The sequence below is a fragment of the Pongo abelii genome, chromosome 6, assembly GCF_028885655.2.
Source record: "Pongo abelii isolate AG06213 chromosome 6, NHGRI_mPonAbe1-v2.0_pri, whole genome shotgun sequence".
NCBI lineage: Eukaryota > Metazoa > Chordata > Mammalia > Primates > Hominidae > Pongo > Pongo abelii.
Genome location: NC_071991.2, coordinates 127418253 through 127434610, shown reverse-complemented (window position 1 = coordinate 127434610; position 16358 = coordinate 127418253). Strand labels below are relative to the sequence as shown.

Here is a 16358-nt window from a genome sequence, read left to right as displayed (position 1 = left end):
TCACCTCAGCCTCCCAAGGAGCTGGGACTACAGGAGTGCACCACCAGGCCCAGCAAACTCTTTTGTATTTTTTTTATAGAGATGGGGTATCGCCATGTTACCCAGGCTGGCTTCGAACTCCTGGGCTCAAGTGATCCGCCAGCATGTCTCCCTAGGTGCTGAGTGTGAGCCACCACGCCCTTTCAGTTCTTTAGGAAAAAGTATAGTGGGCAGGGTGCAGTGGCTCATGTCTGTAATCTCTGCACTTTGGGAGGCTGATTTGGGCAGATTACCAGAGATCAGGAGTTCAAGATCAGCTTGGCCAACATGGTGAAACCCTGTCTCTACTAAAAATACAAAAAAAAAAAAAATTAGCCAGGCATGGTGACAGGCACCTGTAATCCCAGCTACTCGGGAGGCTGAGGCAGGAGAATCGCTTGAACCCAGGAGGGTGAGGTTGCAGTGAGCCGAGATCGCACCACTGCACTCCATCCTGGGTGACAGAGCAAGACTCTGTTTCAATTAAAAAAAAAAAAAAAAAAAGAAAGAAAAAGAAAAAAGAAAACAAAGAAAAAGAAATAGTGATTAACATAGAGAATACGCTTGTACCTACTGAGATGTGTCATATCTTCACATTCTGCCCCGAGCCTGTGTATAAAACAAGTTTAAAGAAACATAGGAACATTAAGAACAAAGACACTCAAGTCGACTCTTTCCACGAGGCCCCACTGTGTGAGTTCCCTAGGGCTACAAAAACAAAGTATCGCACACTGAGTGGCTCAACCAAGAGAGATGTATTATTTCACAGTTCTGGGGCCTGGCCGTTGAGGTAAAGGTGCCAGCAGAGTCAGCTTCCTCTGAGGGCTGTGAGGGAGAATCTGCCACGCTTCTCTCCGGGCTCTGGTGGTCTAGTGGCAAGCCTTGCTATTTCTCGGCTTATAGACAGACCTGTCAGCTAGATCTCTGCCTTCATCTTCACATGGTATTCTGTGTGTGTGTCTTGGTTCAAATTTCCCCTTCTCATAGGGATACCAGTCGTATTAGATTAAGGCCCAATCTAATAACCTCATTTTGTTTTTGTTTTTTTGAGACAGAGTCTTGCTCTGTTGCCCAGGCTGGAGTGCAGTGGCACAATCTCAGCTCACTGCAACCTATGCCTCCCGGGTTCAAGTGATTCTCCTGCCTCAGCCTCCCAAGTGGCAGGGATTACAGGCACGCACGACCATGCCCAGCTAATTTTTGTATTTTCAGTAGAAACAGGTTTTCGCCATGTTGGCCAGTTTGGTCTCGAACTCCTGACCTCAGGTGATCCACCCGCCTTGGCTTCCCAAAGTGCGGGGATTATAGGCGTGAACCTCATTTTAATTTACCTCTGTAGAGACCCTATTTCCAAATAAGGTTACATTCTGAGGTTCTGTAGGCTAGGATTCCAACATATATATTTTTTGGGGGGATTGGGGGGACACAATTCAATCCATAGCATCCACTAAGGACACAGCCCTGCCCTGCCATGTGGCAGCTGATTGGAGTGGTGTTGCTATGAAACAGGGAGGGCTGTGTTTATAACCAGCCCAGGCATTGATTATATTCCACCTCGGAGCACCCATGGGTAATTTCACAAGCAGGCTGCAATTCACACCTGGATCTCCCATTAGAGCAACCTGTCAGTGGCTTGCTCGGTTAGACACATTTTCCAGGTGACACAGGACAATTCAACACGTGGCAGGTCAGCTTTCACTCTGTGGGTACAGACAAGCCCGCAGCAGTCACGTCCCAAGGCTCTCCGGGAGACCTGGGCGTACCAAGAGCTTTTCACTTTCTGGTTTTGTCTCTGTGCCAATGAGCCCACGCCTGACATTCCACCGGTGTAATTCCAGGAAGAATTCTCTCAAGATCAATTGCCCAAAACATACTTACTGTCTGACACAGCCATTTGTATTCCTTTTAGAGTCCTTTCTTGCATTGCTGACTTCAAGAAAGCAAATTAATTATTTGAGACACCGCTATTAAATTGACATAGTGATTAATCTGATAATCCTTTTTATGAAATTACCTCTGAAATGCTAACTTTTCATCTTTTGAAACTCACTGTGTAAATTACTCTGAAGATTACATTGTACCAGCTTTCGGCTCTGTAAATTTTAATGGCAGTTTTTCGCCAAAAGCAATAAAAGCTGTCCTGAATTTATCAGGTCAATCAGGAAAGAGGCAGACGGGCAGGAAATTGAAGGTGACTCTCTCTGCAAGTGGGGGTTTCGACGGATGGACTGTGAAACCTGTTGTTGCTGGTTACACACAGCGAGGAACAGCAAGCAGAAAGGCGCACGGGGCCCCCGGTGCAGGTGTCAGGGCTGCCTGTCTGAGAGAAGGGCTAGTGCGGTTCTAAGAGGGTCTTCTCTCCTCTTTCCTCTCCCCCAACCCCTCCCAGTGCGCTGCCAGGCTGAGCCCATCCGTAGTGGTGGAGGCCTCCAGCACATCCCACTTGGGCTGAACCCACAAAGAACTGCCTCATTGCCACTGCCCCTGCACAATCCCCAGAAGTCCTTGGTGTGGGGTAGGGGCAGGGAGCACACCTGGGCTATTGCTTTTCCCAGCGGGCAGAGTCTTGGCCTCAGGATGAATTTAATTTCTACAATTGTGCTAGCGGTTGGCATGTAGAAGAAGACTCTTTTTTTTTTTTTCTATTTGAGACAGAGTCTCGCTCTGTCACCCAGTCTGAAGTGCAGTGGCCCGATCTCGGCTCACTGCAACCTCCACCTCCCGGGTTCAAGCGATTCTCCTGCCTCAGCCTCCCAAGTAGCTGGAATTACAGGCACGTGCCACCACACCTGGCTAGTTTTTTTTTTTTTTTTGTAGTTTTGGTAGAGATAGGGTTTTGTCATGTTGGCCAGGCTGGTCTTGAACTCCTGACCTCAAGTGATCCGCCCACCTCGGCCTCCCAAAGTGCTGGGATTACAGGCCTGAGCCACCTCACCTGGTCGACGTAGAAGGACTCTTAAAGCCTGGCTGGGGCTACTGCGCCTGGCGGAAGTAACAGCATCCACCCTCGTTATTTTTTTAAGGCCAGTCTGTCTTTCTTTCTAGTTGTAACCTCTGTGCCTCACGTTGCATGCTTCACCAGGAGTGTGTTACGCCACTCTGCCAGCCTCTTCTAAGGCTGCAGCACACTTCCCACTTGTTGGAAGTGGAACTGGGGAAGGACACAGCCTACTGACCCCATGGCCCCATTTATCCCTCCATCCACCCCTCCATCTGACAGTGTACCCTGAGCACCTACTATGTGCTAGGCTCTGAAGAATACAGACAGAACAAGAGCAAGGCAGAGATGATTCCATTCCTCATGGCACTTCCATTCTAATGGAGAAAGTCCGGCAATAAACAAGGTGTGTACTAAACAAGATGGTGCTCCATTCTTTGGGAAGAGGACCAGGGAGTGGAGAGTCCTGAGCAGAGGGGAGAGTATACAGTTTTAACCAGAGAGGGCAGGAAAGCCCTTGCTGCCTCACTCACCTCACCCTAGCCCTGGCTCTGCCTCATTGAGAAGACCACATTAAAAAACTGAAGGAGGCCAGGCATAGAGCCGTGTGGATACTGGAGGAGGAGACCTCCAGAAAGAGGGAGCACACCTGACCGCTCAAGGAGCAGCACGGAAGCCACCGTGGCTGGTCGAGAGTGAGCAAAGGCACAATAGTAGGAGTTGAGGCCAGAGAAGTTCGGACTGTGCGGGCCCCAGAGAGAGCTGGGTAAATGGGACATTTCAGGGTGTTCTGCAGGCAAAAGCAGGCCCTCCCACCCTCAGTTCTTTTCTGTCTCCGGGCAGTCCACAAGCACCTGAGGGCCCACGTGAGGAGAAGAGGCCTGGGTTTTCTGGGCCTGGAAGCTCCACTGCCAGAAGCATTCGCCCCCCTGGCCCAGAGAAACCAAGGTCAGAGGGCACCTCCACACAGGTTCCCACAGGCGTCCCTGCCACTGCTTCACTGGGCTGAAGCTACCCACGTTCACTCAGCTTTGCCAGGGCAGGATGATTACTCCCTACAACCTCCCTCTGTGCCGTTTTTCTCCTATCCCTGGGCACACAGAGGAAAGCTAAATGAGGAGAGACCTGCCCCACACCTGAGTGGCCAGGCTGACTCCTGTGGTGGAACGAGTTTTTAATGAAACCAGAAGAGCTTCCCGATTCCACGCCTCGCTGCAGTCTCTTCACCTTGCTCCAGAGGAAAGACCCGGAGTATGGCAGGGCTGTGGTCAGCAAGGGCTTTGGTCAGCAGCTGGAGAGTGCCGTAGTGACATGGTGACAGTCCTTGGACCCCAGGAGGGGCGGAGGCCACCCCTCTGGGACCCCCAGCCCTAGAATCCCATGCAGGAGTGACTCTGCTGTCCCATCACACTCACAGCTGCAGCAAGGATGCCTTTCCAGCAGTCACGCTCCCACGCAGGGGTCAGCCTTCCTCCCAGGGGGAGCAGGGTGGAGGGGGAGCTGGTCCTCCCAGCATACTGCGGCCGGACAACAGTGGCCTGTTTCAGGTGACACCTGTCTTTGGGCCCAAGTCCCACTTCTGTGGTTGTCCCCAGGCTGAACTGCCCCCGGAAGGGTTTTCTGGAAAGGACCGGGGAGGTGTGGATTTCGGAAGCTCTGAGCGCTCTGGCACCTCTGTTTTCTCCTCCCTGGGTTGAGTGGCCAGAAGAGCGTGTGTGCTTGCATTTTCGGTATGACCCCTGGCCCTTATGTGTCTCTGTGTCCCCAGGCCCCTGCTCAATTCTCCACTTCACCGAGGGTGCCTGACCCCTCTCCTTTTCCCTCCATCCCCCACTTCTGAACGCACTCCACCGTGTGCATGGGAGGGTCCTTCCTCCCTGTGGCTTTTCCGGGGAGCCTTTTCTTCTCCCCGAAGTCACCCCCGCATATCCCGGAGAGCCACAGCTCCTAGCCTTTGGGTTGCCATGGAAACAGAACCTTCTTTCCTCTTCCCTCCTGTTTACCTTGGTCAGGGACTGCGGCAAAAACCAGCCCGTCGCTGAAGGAGAGGGAGAGCAGGTGGGCGGGGGAGCAGGGAGGTTGCCAACCCGCTCCAAACCAGATCATGCCGGTTCAGAGTGGCTTCCCCTCCGCTCCTAGGAGCCTCTCCGGCAAGGCGCGCTAGGCTGCGCAGGGAGGCCCTGGGCCGAGCTGGCTTTAGTGGGGAGGGCCTGAGACCACCCTGGCCAGCGCCCCCTCCCCAGTTCCGTCCGGCCTCCATGCGTCCCTCCTGCCAGTGCTGGCGCTAGCGGGGCCTGGGGCGCTCTCCCTGATTGCTGGCTGTTCCCCGCACAGGGGCGCCCTGCTGGGGCGGGGGTGATAGGAGCAGAAGTGTCCTGGCCCCAAAGGTGCTTTCGCCCTGCTGGGACCCCCGGGCACTCTCCTGCGGCAGCTACAGGGATGGTCTGTGTGGCTCTGGCTTAAAGCTTCCCGCTGCGTTTAGAGAAACCAAACCCTTCGGTCCCAGCCCCGGGATAGGTGCGGGGCCGCCTCTTCGCGGGGATTCCCCTGGCTCCCACCACAAGGCTTCTTCCCCTTGCAGAAGACACCAGAAGCTGGGTTTTGTCCCTGCCCCGAACACTCTGGTCACACTTTCTAGCTCCCCGTGCACACCGGGCGGGAGGCTTTCCTTGTTTCTACGCCACACAGTTCCTATTCTCCCTCCATGGGCCACTGTGGTCATCTTGCTCGTTTGCTGTGGTCTGATTGATCGCCTCCTCCCCTATGGAAGCTTCCCGAAGGCAGGGCCCGCTCACGCAGCACCCCAGCACCAACGGCACGTGCCAGATGTTCGGTGAGCGACGGTGGCCTCGAGGATGGGACGCGCGGCGGCGCCGGGCTGCGGGGGCCACCTCCTGGCCGAGTCCCCTCCCCGCTAGCGGGCGGCAGCTTCTTAGTCGTCTGGGTGTACAGACTGAAATCCACCGCTCTTCCTCCCCAGCCATGTGCGCTGCAGGCGGCAAGTCCATGGCCAGCGGGCGGGTAGCCCAGCGCACCGGGCCTTGGGGAGCCACCCGCAGCACGGACCGCCCTGGCCCCTGGCTTCACCGCCTCTGCGCGGCTGCTCCCCACCCCGAATCCCCGGGAAGCCAGGGGTGACTTCACGTCCCCGAAAGCCCTTCTGAAAGAATTTTCTCAGTAACTACCCAGGCCCATGTGCCTGCCGCCGGGTCCCAGGAGGATGAAAGTTCTCATGAACGCGACCTTGCAAGCTTGCAGACTTGGACTCCCTTCTCTGGCCCTTGGCAAACTACTGAATTTGTCTTGTCTTGGCCTGCCAATCTGTGAAACGGGGATACAACTTCTAGCCCTGCGATTCAATACAGGCTTGCCGAGGAGAAAATGAACTGAAAATGCTTGGCTGACATGGCAGGGGCTGCAGAGGCTGGGCTCTGGGGTAGTATGTGTGTTTGGGGTCCGGGGTTAGATCCGGTGTAAAGCTGAGTTCTCATCCTGGATGTCCTAGTATGCAAGTAGCTCTGAGACACCCCCGTGCCTATTGTTCTTATAAACCGCGTCTTTGTGGGCAGCAAGCCTGTGCAGTGCAGGGTGAGCCCAGGCAGAGGCCGACATCCCAAACTATAACCTGATCTTAGCTGTTTCAAGGTGAGGTTTGGGTAGTAAATAACCCAGGTGCAGGAGATGCCTGGATGGCCTGGATGTATTTTTCTGGGGCTGGGAGAGTAACAAAGTTTGCTCCCTGACAGTGGGGTGGGGATTTTGAACACATACTTAGCAGTCATGGTGAGAGCCTCCTCCACTCCCAGAGCCTCGAGGTTCTAGGTGGCAGGTTCAAGGAGGATAAACTGACCAGTCTGACCCCTCTAAGGTGACACAGGCTGCATGGCAGCTGCTTTCTCTTTTCATGGATGTCATTTGCAATACTCCAAAGCTCCTGGCCTGCTGTGGGGCCCCCAAATAGTAAGTGGCCAGAGCTCCCGGCTGTCTCTGCCCTCTCTTCCCAAGTCCTGGAGCTGGGCTGTGGTGGCTCCTGACCTCCCTGAGTGGTGTGTGGCACCTACCTTCCTGCATGGGCAGCTGAGCTCCCCTGCTGAGCTGTCTGCTGGAGAATCTGAGAAGCCTCTTGCTTTTGCATTTGAGGCTGCAAGGCCAGTGCAGGGTGAGCAGATTGGCTGGGTTGGCTTTGTATGTCACTCAAAACTACCTCCTCTCACCTGGCTGTGGATGAAAGAAAAAACCCCTGCTCTACAATAATGTTCTTGCTTGATTTTATGAATGGACAGGATGGTAAGGAATAGGCTTTGGGCAACAGGATAAATCACAGCTAAGCCAGGTGTGGTGGTACATGCCTGTGGTCCAAGCTACTTGAGAGGCTGAGGTAAGAGGATCACTTGAGCCCGGGAACTGTGATCGAGCCACTGCACTTCAGCCTGGGCAGCACAGCGAGACCCTGTCTCAAATAAAACAAAACAAAAACAAACAAAAACCCCACACCTAAAACTGACAGAGTGTGTATTTTTTAAAAACCTCCTCCCTCTCTTCCATTTTTTCCTTCCACTAGCCTCTAGGATTGGCTTTTAAACCAAAGATTCCCAAGTACCCGTGAGGCTACAGCTGAATCAGGGAAGAACTTGAAAATACAAATACTCTAGCTGCACGCTTTGAATCGCCCCGTCTTATGTGGTCAGAAGAGACTCAGACTCGCCATATTCTGAAGAAGAGCTAGACTGAAAGAGCTACAGAAGGTTCTGCTTTAGGAAGGTGGAAAAAGTAAAAAAACAAAAAATCAGGATCACACTCAAAAACCAGCAGTCACTGCCACAGCCCCTCTGTGTCGTCACCTGTCTTACTACCATGAGCTCTTGCAGCTGTTTTTTTTTGGATACTCACCTTTTTTTTTTTTTTTTTTTGAGATGGAGTCTTGCTCTGTCACCCAGGCTGGAGTGCAATGGCACTATCTCAGCTCACTGCAACCTTCGCCTCCCAGGTTCAAGCAATTCTCCTGCCTCAACCTCCCGGGTGGCTGGGATTACAGGCACCCACCACTATGCCCGGCTAATTTTTGTATTTTTAGTAGAGACAGGGTTTCGCCATGTTGGCCAAGCTGGTCTCAAACTCCTGACCTCAGGTGATCTGCCCATCTCAGCCTCTCAAAGTGCTGGGATCACAGGTGTGAGCCACCATGCCTGGCCTGATACCCACCATTACTCTCTAATTTACACGTGTACCTGGCTGTTGCTTCAATCTGAGACATTCTGTTTATCCCCTTCCTGCTATGGAGAGCAGGACTCAGCTCACTTGCATCACCACCCTCCCTCCCTTGTCCTACATTTAGTTTCTTCTTTATTGGTTAACTTTGTAATTTTTAGTAAATTTTTTTTTTTTTTTTGAGTTGGAGTTTCGCTCTTGTTGCCCAGGCTGGAGTGCAATGGTGTGATCTTGACTCACTGCAACCTCCGCCTCCTGGGTTCAAACTATTCTTCTGCCTCAGCCTCCCGAGTAGCTGGGATTACAGGCGTGCGCCACCATGCCCAGCTAATTTTGTATTTTTAGTAGAGACGGGATTTCTCCATGTTGATCAGGCTGGTCTCGAACTCCTGACCTCAGGTGGTCGGCCTACCTCGGCCTCCCAAAGTGCTGGGATTACAGGTGTGAGCCACCATGCCCAGCCTTCACTTTTATTTATTCCATCAACTAGAGAGCAATCACAGTCAATATCTCCATAATGCTTACTATATGCCAGGCGTCATTTGAAGCACTCTACCCATATCTACTTATTTCAGCCACACAGTAGTATGGAGAGAGGTTAGTATTATTAGCCCCATTTCAGAGAAAAGGAAACTAGCCGCATTTTGTTATTATTTTAGTGGTTCTCCAAGAAGGAGCGGAGAATACGTGTGTACTCAGTCTGCCACTGAGTTCTAATGGGCAAGGATTGGGAAACGTTAATTCTGGCCTTTGCAGTGATGTCCTCTGCTGGACAATGAAATATAACAATAAAAAGTAAGGTAACAAAATCTCTCATCTTGGACGGCACTGGCCAGTTAGCTCAGCTGTGGGACAGGGGTTCCCAAATGTCTTAAACCAGCTGAATTGGAATCAACGAAAGAGTTTATTAAAATTACACACCTATTAAAATCTAATCCTTGGGGTTTGGGCCCAGGAATCTGTATTGTTAACAAGTATGGATCACGGTTTTGAAACCAGTGGGTTACAGGTGGCTTGGCAGTGGCCGTGTTCTAGTCCCTATTCCATTTTCAATACTTTTTCCTGGAGCCTGCACTATGCAAGTGGAAATCCTGACAGTGCCACTCACTAAGGAACCACCTGGAGCGGGCAGCAGACCTCCCACCATGGTGGGATCAGTGATCTTAAGATGAGGATCAAGTTTAAGAGGTAACTCTAGTCCTAGCACTGCACACCTATGGTACTCACCATTATGCTGCAGGCTTTTGGCCAAACATCCTAAATAAAGAACGTTAGATCTTGGGGATTATCTAGCCAACCTCCTCACATTTGACAGATAAGTAAACCAAGACCCAAAGAAAAGCAAGTTGCATACAGAACAGGGCTACTATGGACTGAGCCAAGAGCAGAGCCCTCGTCGCCTAACCCCCAGGTCATCTCTTTCCAGAATTGCACTAAGAGGTAGCCACTAGCCATGTGTGGTTATTTCCCTATAAATACATGAAAATTAAATCAAATTAAAAATTCAGTTCCTCAGCCATACTAGCCACATTTGAAGTATTCAAAAGCCCCATGTGGCTTATGGCTACCACCATATTGGATGGTGCAGATACAGAACATTTCCACCATTGCAGAAAGCTCTATTGCTCTAGCACTGGGCTAGAACCTGGCCTTTCATTTGAAGGCAGTAGGGAAACTGGATGGTTTTACCAATGTTTTCTTCCCTCAAGCAATTACTGCAGAAGATTAACTACAAGAGAATGTGGTTGTTGTTAAAGTAGCTTAACAACATCATTTTAACAAACTAGAATTACATACACATAAACTGGAAGAACAAAACCATGCAAACCAACTAGGCCACTGAAACTCCTCCCACTAGGCCAAGATGGGTCTTAGATGCCTTATCTAAGAACCAAATCAGATGCACATAAGAGTCCCTTTCAAAGCTCTGGCTGGTCTGAAGACTGAAAGGTATAGCGTGCATTTCTTATATCTGGTAGGTTGGAGAGGAGTATAGTTAGGAGAAATAAACCCAAGGAAAGAAGACTGCTCTGCATAATAAAGTATTAACTGTAAGGTGGATGAATGGGTAGAAATTGTTTCTCTTCTTCCTTGTAGATGTATATTATAATATCTAAGATTATTTGTCCATGGAAGGTGTGTTCAATCCAATAGTTAACCAACAGAAACACTGAAAAATAAGAGGCATCTGTGCAATTCTAGAAGGGAGACCTTAAAAGTGACCAGACTTGGGAGTATCCTTCCCTACCTACTCTGGACTAAACAGACATGGAGAAAAGTACTGCATGGAGAAGGATTAGAGGATTAGAGATCGCAGCATCACAAAACAGAGGTTTGTTTTGGTGAGGGAAGCATCTGGAAGACCAAGGGCAGAGCTAGGAAGTGTAGTTTCACCCCCAGAGGACCCCTGCACAGGGCTCAGCAGCTCCTGGGACTCTTCCTTCAGATCATGAAGACAGTCATATGACTATATATACAGGTTCACATTTTCCCTTTGAACTCTCTGTAGCTCTTCCAACCCTTCAGAAAAGTCTTGATATACCTATGCAAACTTGTCTAGCAGTGGTTTGGGGAACATGGGGTGGGGCGGTGAGAGGGAGTGTGGGCTGCCCGACAGTTGCTCCCTTGCTGATGTCTTTGTGGAGGGAGCAGTGTGCTGGTGAGGGAACTCTTGTGTGTTCAGGAGCTCCAGATAGTGAGCAGATAAAGAACCCACAGCGGAGTGGGGGTGGAAGGCAGATGACTCACAGATGTTACAGAGAAAAGCTGAGCCTGGTGGGGGTGGTGGAGGTGGGCAGGACTGACGCTTCTGTCACCTAGGTGCGCTCACGTAAACACAAATTACCATCAGACAATCAAGGTGGCCTTGAACCAAACTGATTTGGATAAGATTTATTGATCAGATTGTTTTAGAAAACCAACAGCAAAACACTGACAAGGTACATAAATACAGATTGGACATTTTAGGGTAAATTCACTATATTTCCTACTTGCTTGTAGGAAACCGAGTAAAGTGGAAAAGCTGTCCTGATCATATGGCATGCACACCAGACTGCAAAAGGACGTCCACACTATTTAACAGGACTGTGGCAAAATAGCTTTAAAGTAAGGCGAGCATTGTGTATGGCCCAAGCATACCCTGTAGGAAGAGCAAAGCTAGGCTCACCTCTCAGAGACTGCATCTCAGAAAGAGGCTTCCTTTCTTGCCTAGGTTCTTCCAGGAAATTCGTCATTGGGAGGTGCTTTTCCAGGGAGATGCCTGTGCTCTCCCTGTGCAGACTCTGTGCACAAGGAAGTGACTTTAGAGAGTGTGTTTTCTGATGCCTCCTTTATATTCTAAATGTATAACTAGTAAAACAACAATTACTACCGCTTGGTGAAATTGTTTTTTTTTGTTTGTTTTTTTTTTCTGAAAACTGCCTCTGACTCCACCCTGTACACTGACTAAGCAGGGCCCTTAAAAAACTTATAAAAAGTTGAGTTGTTTTTTTTTTTTTTTTTTTTCAGATTAAAAACATGAAAATTACACCAAAAAGATGGAACTACTTTTGTAGCACAACTCAGAACTTCTGTTCGTAACACCAGACTAGGGAAGAGGTCGCTTTTGGCTGAATCTAATGACCTTAGAAGGGAAAGGCCATTGCTGGGCAGGATCTGGTGGCAACGCACACGGAGGTCCTAGAACTCTATGAAGCCTACCTCAGGCCCTGCGGGTGCGTCTGGAGTTCCAAGGCATTTGGAGAACCAAAGCAATTTCAGCTAACAGTGACTAGTTTTTAGAATGGAGCTTATGATCAGAGGACCATAAACCCTCATCCACCCTAGAGCTCAATGCCAGAAAAATAAAAAATAATACAAAAAATAAAGGAAAATAGCTTTTTGTGCTACATCAGAATGCTGGCAGGTAGACAGTTCAGTAACCTGTGCCACTTTCTAAACATCTGTAAGACCACAAAAAAAAAAAAAAAATAGGTTTTACAGAATATGAAGACCAACACAGTCTTAGAGGATCATTCAACCTTTCCTACATGCCAAGCTGTGTGACTGGAAAATAGAAGAGCCATAGCTCTTGTTAGATTAGAGGAAAAGCAAGTATTTGTCAAGAGCCAAAGAAATGTGTTCAAATAATGGAGTTTCATCTGTGTCGCACACAGCTTTTCCTTCCCGTAGGTACTAAGAGTTCTTTGGTGGTTAGAGGAGAGATGGCCTGGAGCTCAGGGCAGGAGATGACGCTGAAGAGTTACATCTACTCAGGATTACCACCTGTGGTTCCTAATTTCAGCATTCAACTCTAATTGTTCAGACTGACTAATTACAGGCAATCAGCTGCTTATATGGTCACTGGTTGTCAGCTCCTACTGATTGTTCCTTTTCCTTTTCTACCTACTCATTAGCCCCATTCCATGGAAAAACAGGTGCTTACAGGAAAGGATAGGGAGGAAAAAGAAATGTAAATGAATCTATTGTTTCGTAGAAAAGTTGATTCACTGATTATCTATGGAGTTCAATGATCTGTGCTTTACTCTTGCTACTGTGGATAACCAAAGGTCACTGTTAACATATCTTTTGCTTAAAAATGTTAATATGCTTATTATGCTTTAAAATCTAGCTATTTAAGGGCGTGAACGGTTTAAAGCAAATTTTTACATCATGTCATTATGGCCCTGAAAAAGGAGATTCTGCCAATGGAAAGGGTTTTGTTTAGCCCCTGAAGGATAGTTAAGATTTCAATCTATTCTGTGTCAGTTTATAGTTTTTCCAGGATGTGGAAAATATTAAATGAAGAAAGCATCATTTTCTTCATTTAATAAAGTATTACATTCCCAGATAAATTAGTATATACATAGGAGAATGGATAGTGTTAAATACTAGGTTTTAACTCTCCGTTTAGGAAACTCCTTACAGATGGACTTCCTTGTTCTCGGGCAACAAAATGTAAGACATGCAAACATGAGAGAGTACAAAGATGACAGGGAGAAAAAAAATCTCAACTCTTAACAAACCTAAGGAACAATGAGTCTCTAAGAGTTGGAGTAAGAAAACATGGACTTGAAAATCCAGCTTTACCATGAGTTGGCTTAAGCCAGCTGATCACATCTAAAATTCTTGGCATAATTTGACCCTAAAGTAATGAGCTCGCTTCCCCAAGATGCAAAAAAGTAGTCTACCTGCTTTATAGTTACACCCTATATATAATCTGTATATATCCATATGTTTCTATATATTGCACTTAAATTTACAGGACTGTAGTAAGACGGCTGGGAGTACCTCAAAGAGGCAGAGAAGCAGCAGGCATAAACTTTCCTAAATCAAGTAAACAGTGTCAGGAATTCCAAGTGCTGGTTATAGGTATACGGAAATGCCTGATGACCCCTATCTAATTTCTAGTTATCTACACTTAGTCATTCACACACAGTCTCACTTGGCATCCAGAACATGTGGCACATGTGTGGTTCTATAGCACTCAGTGCTGGTCATACCACGTCATTTTACTAGTGTTATATTAAAAGAAGACACTTTAGACCAAGGATATATACTTTTATGAAAATAAAACACACAGGTCTTCAATGTCAGGCCTCCAAGGTCTACCTCAAAGAAGACTGCCCTCAGAAGGCTTAACAAAGGATGCCAGCAAGTGTGGATGGAACCAGACCACATCTCTCTTCAGCTCTCCGGTGTAGCAGAGCTAGAGACTCACTTCTATCCTAAGGACCGTGAAAGTCTAAGCACAGAGGCTGAGCATTCAGTCTTTGGTCCCTGTATAAATCCAGGCCAAAAATCCTCTTGCCACCCTAGACAGCCTGGCTTGTTCAATTTGGAATATATTTCCACCAAATATCCAGAGGCCAGGCTGGAGTCATGCAGCAAAGCTCTGTTTTGGACTAATGGAGCTGCTCAGACTGACTTGCTCTGGGAGAGCACGAAGGAGCAAGCCTGGCAGTTGTGGCAGGAGGTTAAGTGCTACACAGACTGGTAATGGCAAGACGTGGGAGGATGGGCCCCTAGAGGAGCTGCTCCTTTTCCTGCCTCTCTCCCACATTCCTCACTCCCCAGAAAGGACCCAAGTTCACAGGTGCGTGGTTATTATAAGACTTCCCAGAATGCAGGCTCCATGAACTCAACCCATCACAGAGGGGATGGTATGATAAGGCCTAGAGATCAGGAGCATGTCTGGAGGCTGCGGTTTTCTCTTTCCCAGAACTGAACACCAGATGGTAGCTTTTTAACCGTAGCTCAAAGGTCATTTTAAATCCACACATAAGCTAAAGAGATCCCTTCTGAGATGAAGGAAAAAGAATAACTTTAAAAGCTAGGTGAAAAAAGAGGCACTTAAAGGAAAGATGTGTTCCAACTCTCCCATGCGAGTCTCCTGCTGTGAGGTGGCCCCGGGAGGACCAGCGCTGCCCCTTGCACGCCTTCAGCACCTTGAGTACACCTGCGGCTTACACATGCGCATGGTGAGCCTCTTGCTGAGCTCCCCTAGCAGCCAGATGGCAAAGCGAGTGAAAATTTATGTCATTCTTTTTAGAATTAAAAAAAAACAAATCAAACAAACCAGAACTAAAATTTCACACATAAAAAATGAATGCTACTCAGTTTCATTCCTTCCTCATGCTAGTTTTTAAATGATACTCGGTTCTTCAGGAAGGATGACCTGTGGCTTTACCCCCAAGACCTTGTATCCAATTACTAGACAATTATTCACAGCACCATGCACATTAAAGCAGACAGAAAAGAAGGCAACAAGCTAAGGGAAAAATCAAGGACCAACTGCCTGAGAAAATGGCAGGTACCTGGCCCAGAGATTAGGAAAGAAACAAGTTCTCAAAAGGAAATGGCCAAGATGATAGCCAAAGACCACAGCCCAAACAGAAGCCAAGTTAACAAGCCCAGAGGATGCAGGTTTTCTCTGCCTGGCTCTTCTCTGGCCTCCCTCAGGAGCTTGTGTTCATGTTACATGGCATTTACACCACATATTTAGGGTCTACAATTCCCCATGAAGAAGTCAAAGAGATATTTAAAACCATTAATAAGCATAAGAGAGTTTCAAAACTGCCAGAATGAAGAACTTTGGCCACCACAAGTTTTTCCGTTTGAAACATTCTTGGTGCCATAATTTCTAAGAGCAACTACAAAGAGCACGACCACGACACACATGTAAGTCTTTTGACAAGCCAACTCTAACCACTGCTGGCACCATGAGGATGAGAAAGAAATCACTAACCAAGAGTTGCTGGGCTGCTTAACCTTCCTTCAAAGCCAAAGGCTAGGTCTGAGTTATCTGTGCAACAAGATAGCAACCACTGCTGCCATCAGACCCAGCTACTACTCAATTAGACACATCTTGAAAACACTAAGTTAAACATCTAGGTTTAAGTATAACCTGCAAGATTCCCAAGGTTAGCCTTCTCAGCTTCCCCTAAACTTGTGGTTGTTGCTGTTGCTAGACGTAAAAATTTTTTAATTTCATTTTTCTTTATGTTGATGATGTTTTAATTTCTAGAACATTGTATGACATGGAACTGTTCAGAATTCCTTTAAAAAGGAATCTGTCTTGATTAATAACATTATTAAGGTACTTTCAGGCTTTCCCTTAACTCCATCAAGAAGGAAGAGGGAGTATGTGAGTACATGTGCATGTAATGGGTCAGGAGGAACAGAAGCAAAGAAGGAAGCACATGGGAAAGTGACATGTCCATAAACTGAAAAACCAATTTACAGAAAGGCATCTGATGTATTTTCTAAATAAGGCCTTGATCAGGGTAACCAATCCTCTTTGTAGCACGTTCTACACTGCCCATAAATAAAGGAGTCTCTTTAAATTAACATTTCCAGTATCAATGAACAGTCCAGAAATCCTCATTTCAAGCGTTCGATGAGTCCCTGTGTGAGTCCAAGGTGCAGAAGTTGTGTTCGGGAGAGGTTTGCAAGGTTAGGGAAGGCCGCAAGCAGCTTCTCCCATGCCAGTTCCAGCAGGCTAGGTACCACCAGCCAGATCTTAAACAATGACCCAGTTCGTTTGTTTTCATGGATGTTCACCACTCCTCCATGAATGTACATGCAACCAGCCTATGAGTAGTCAAAAGAGGACAAATTCAAATGGGAGAGAAACACACAAGGCTGAAGACTCAGTGGGGAAAAAGCATAGTAGATGGAATCAAAATGAAATGAAACAAGAATTCCTCACTGATCC

At 48.0% G+C, this 16358-nt stretch overlaps 1 protein-coding gene across 2 annotated transcripts in view; it reads right to left on the bottom strand.

Moving 5' to 3' along the window:
- Window positions 1–11600: 11600 nt before the first annotated feature.
- The window catches only part of KLHDC10 (kelch domain containing 10), a 60726-nt gene continuing 55968 nt past the window's right edge, over window positions 11601–16358 (bottom strand). For both annotated transcript variants that reach the window (XM_002818444.4, XM_063726165.1), the window contains one exon: window positions 11601–16234. In XM_002818444.4, the coding sequence (XP_002818490.1) occupies window positions 16025–16234 (210 nt within the window). In that variant the 3' untranslated portion in view covers window positions 11601–16024. The remainder of the gene's footprint in view (window positions 16235–16358) is intronic.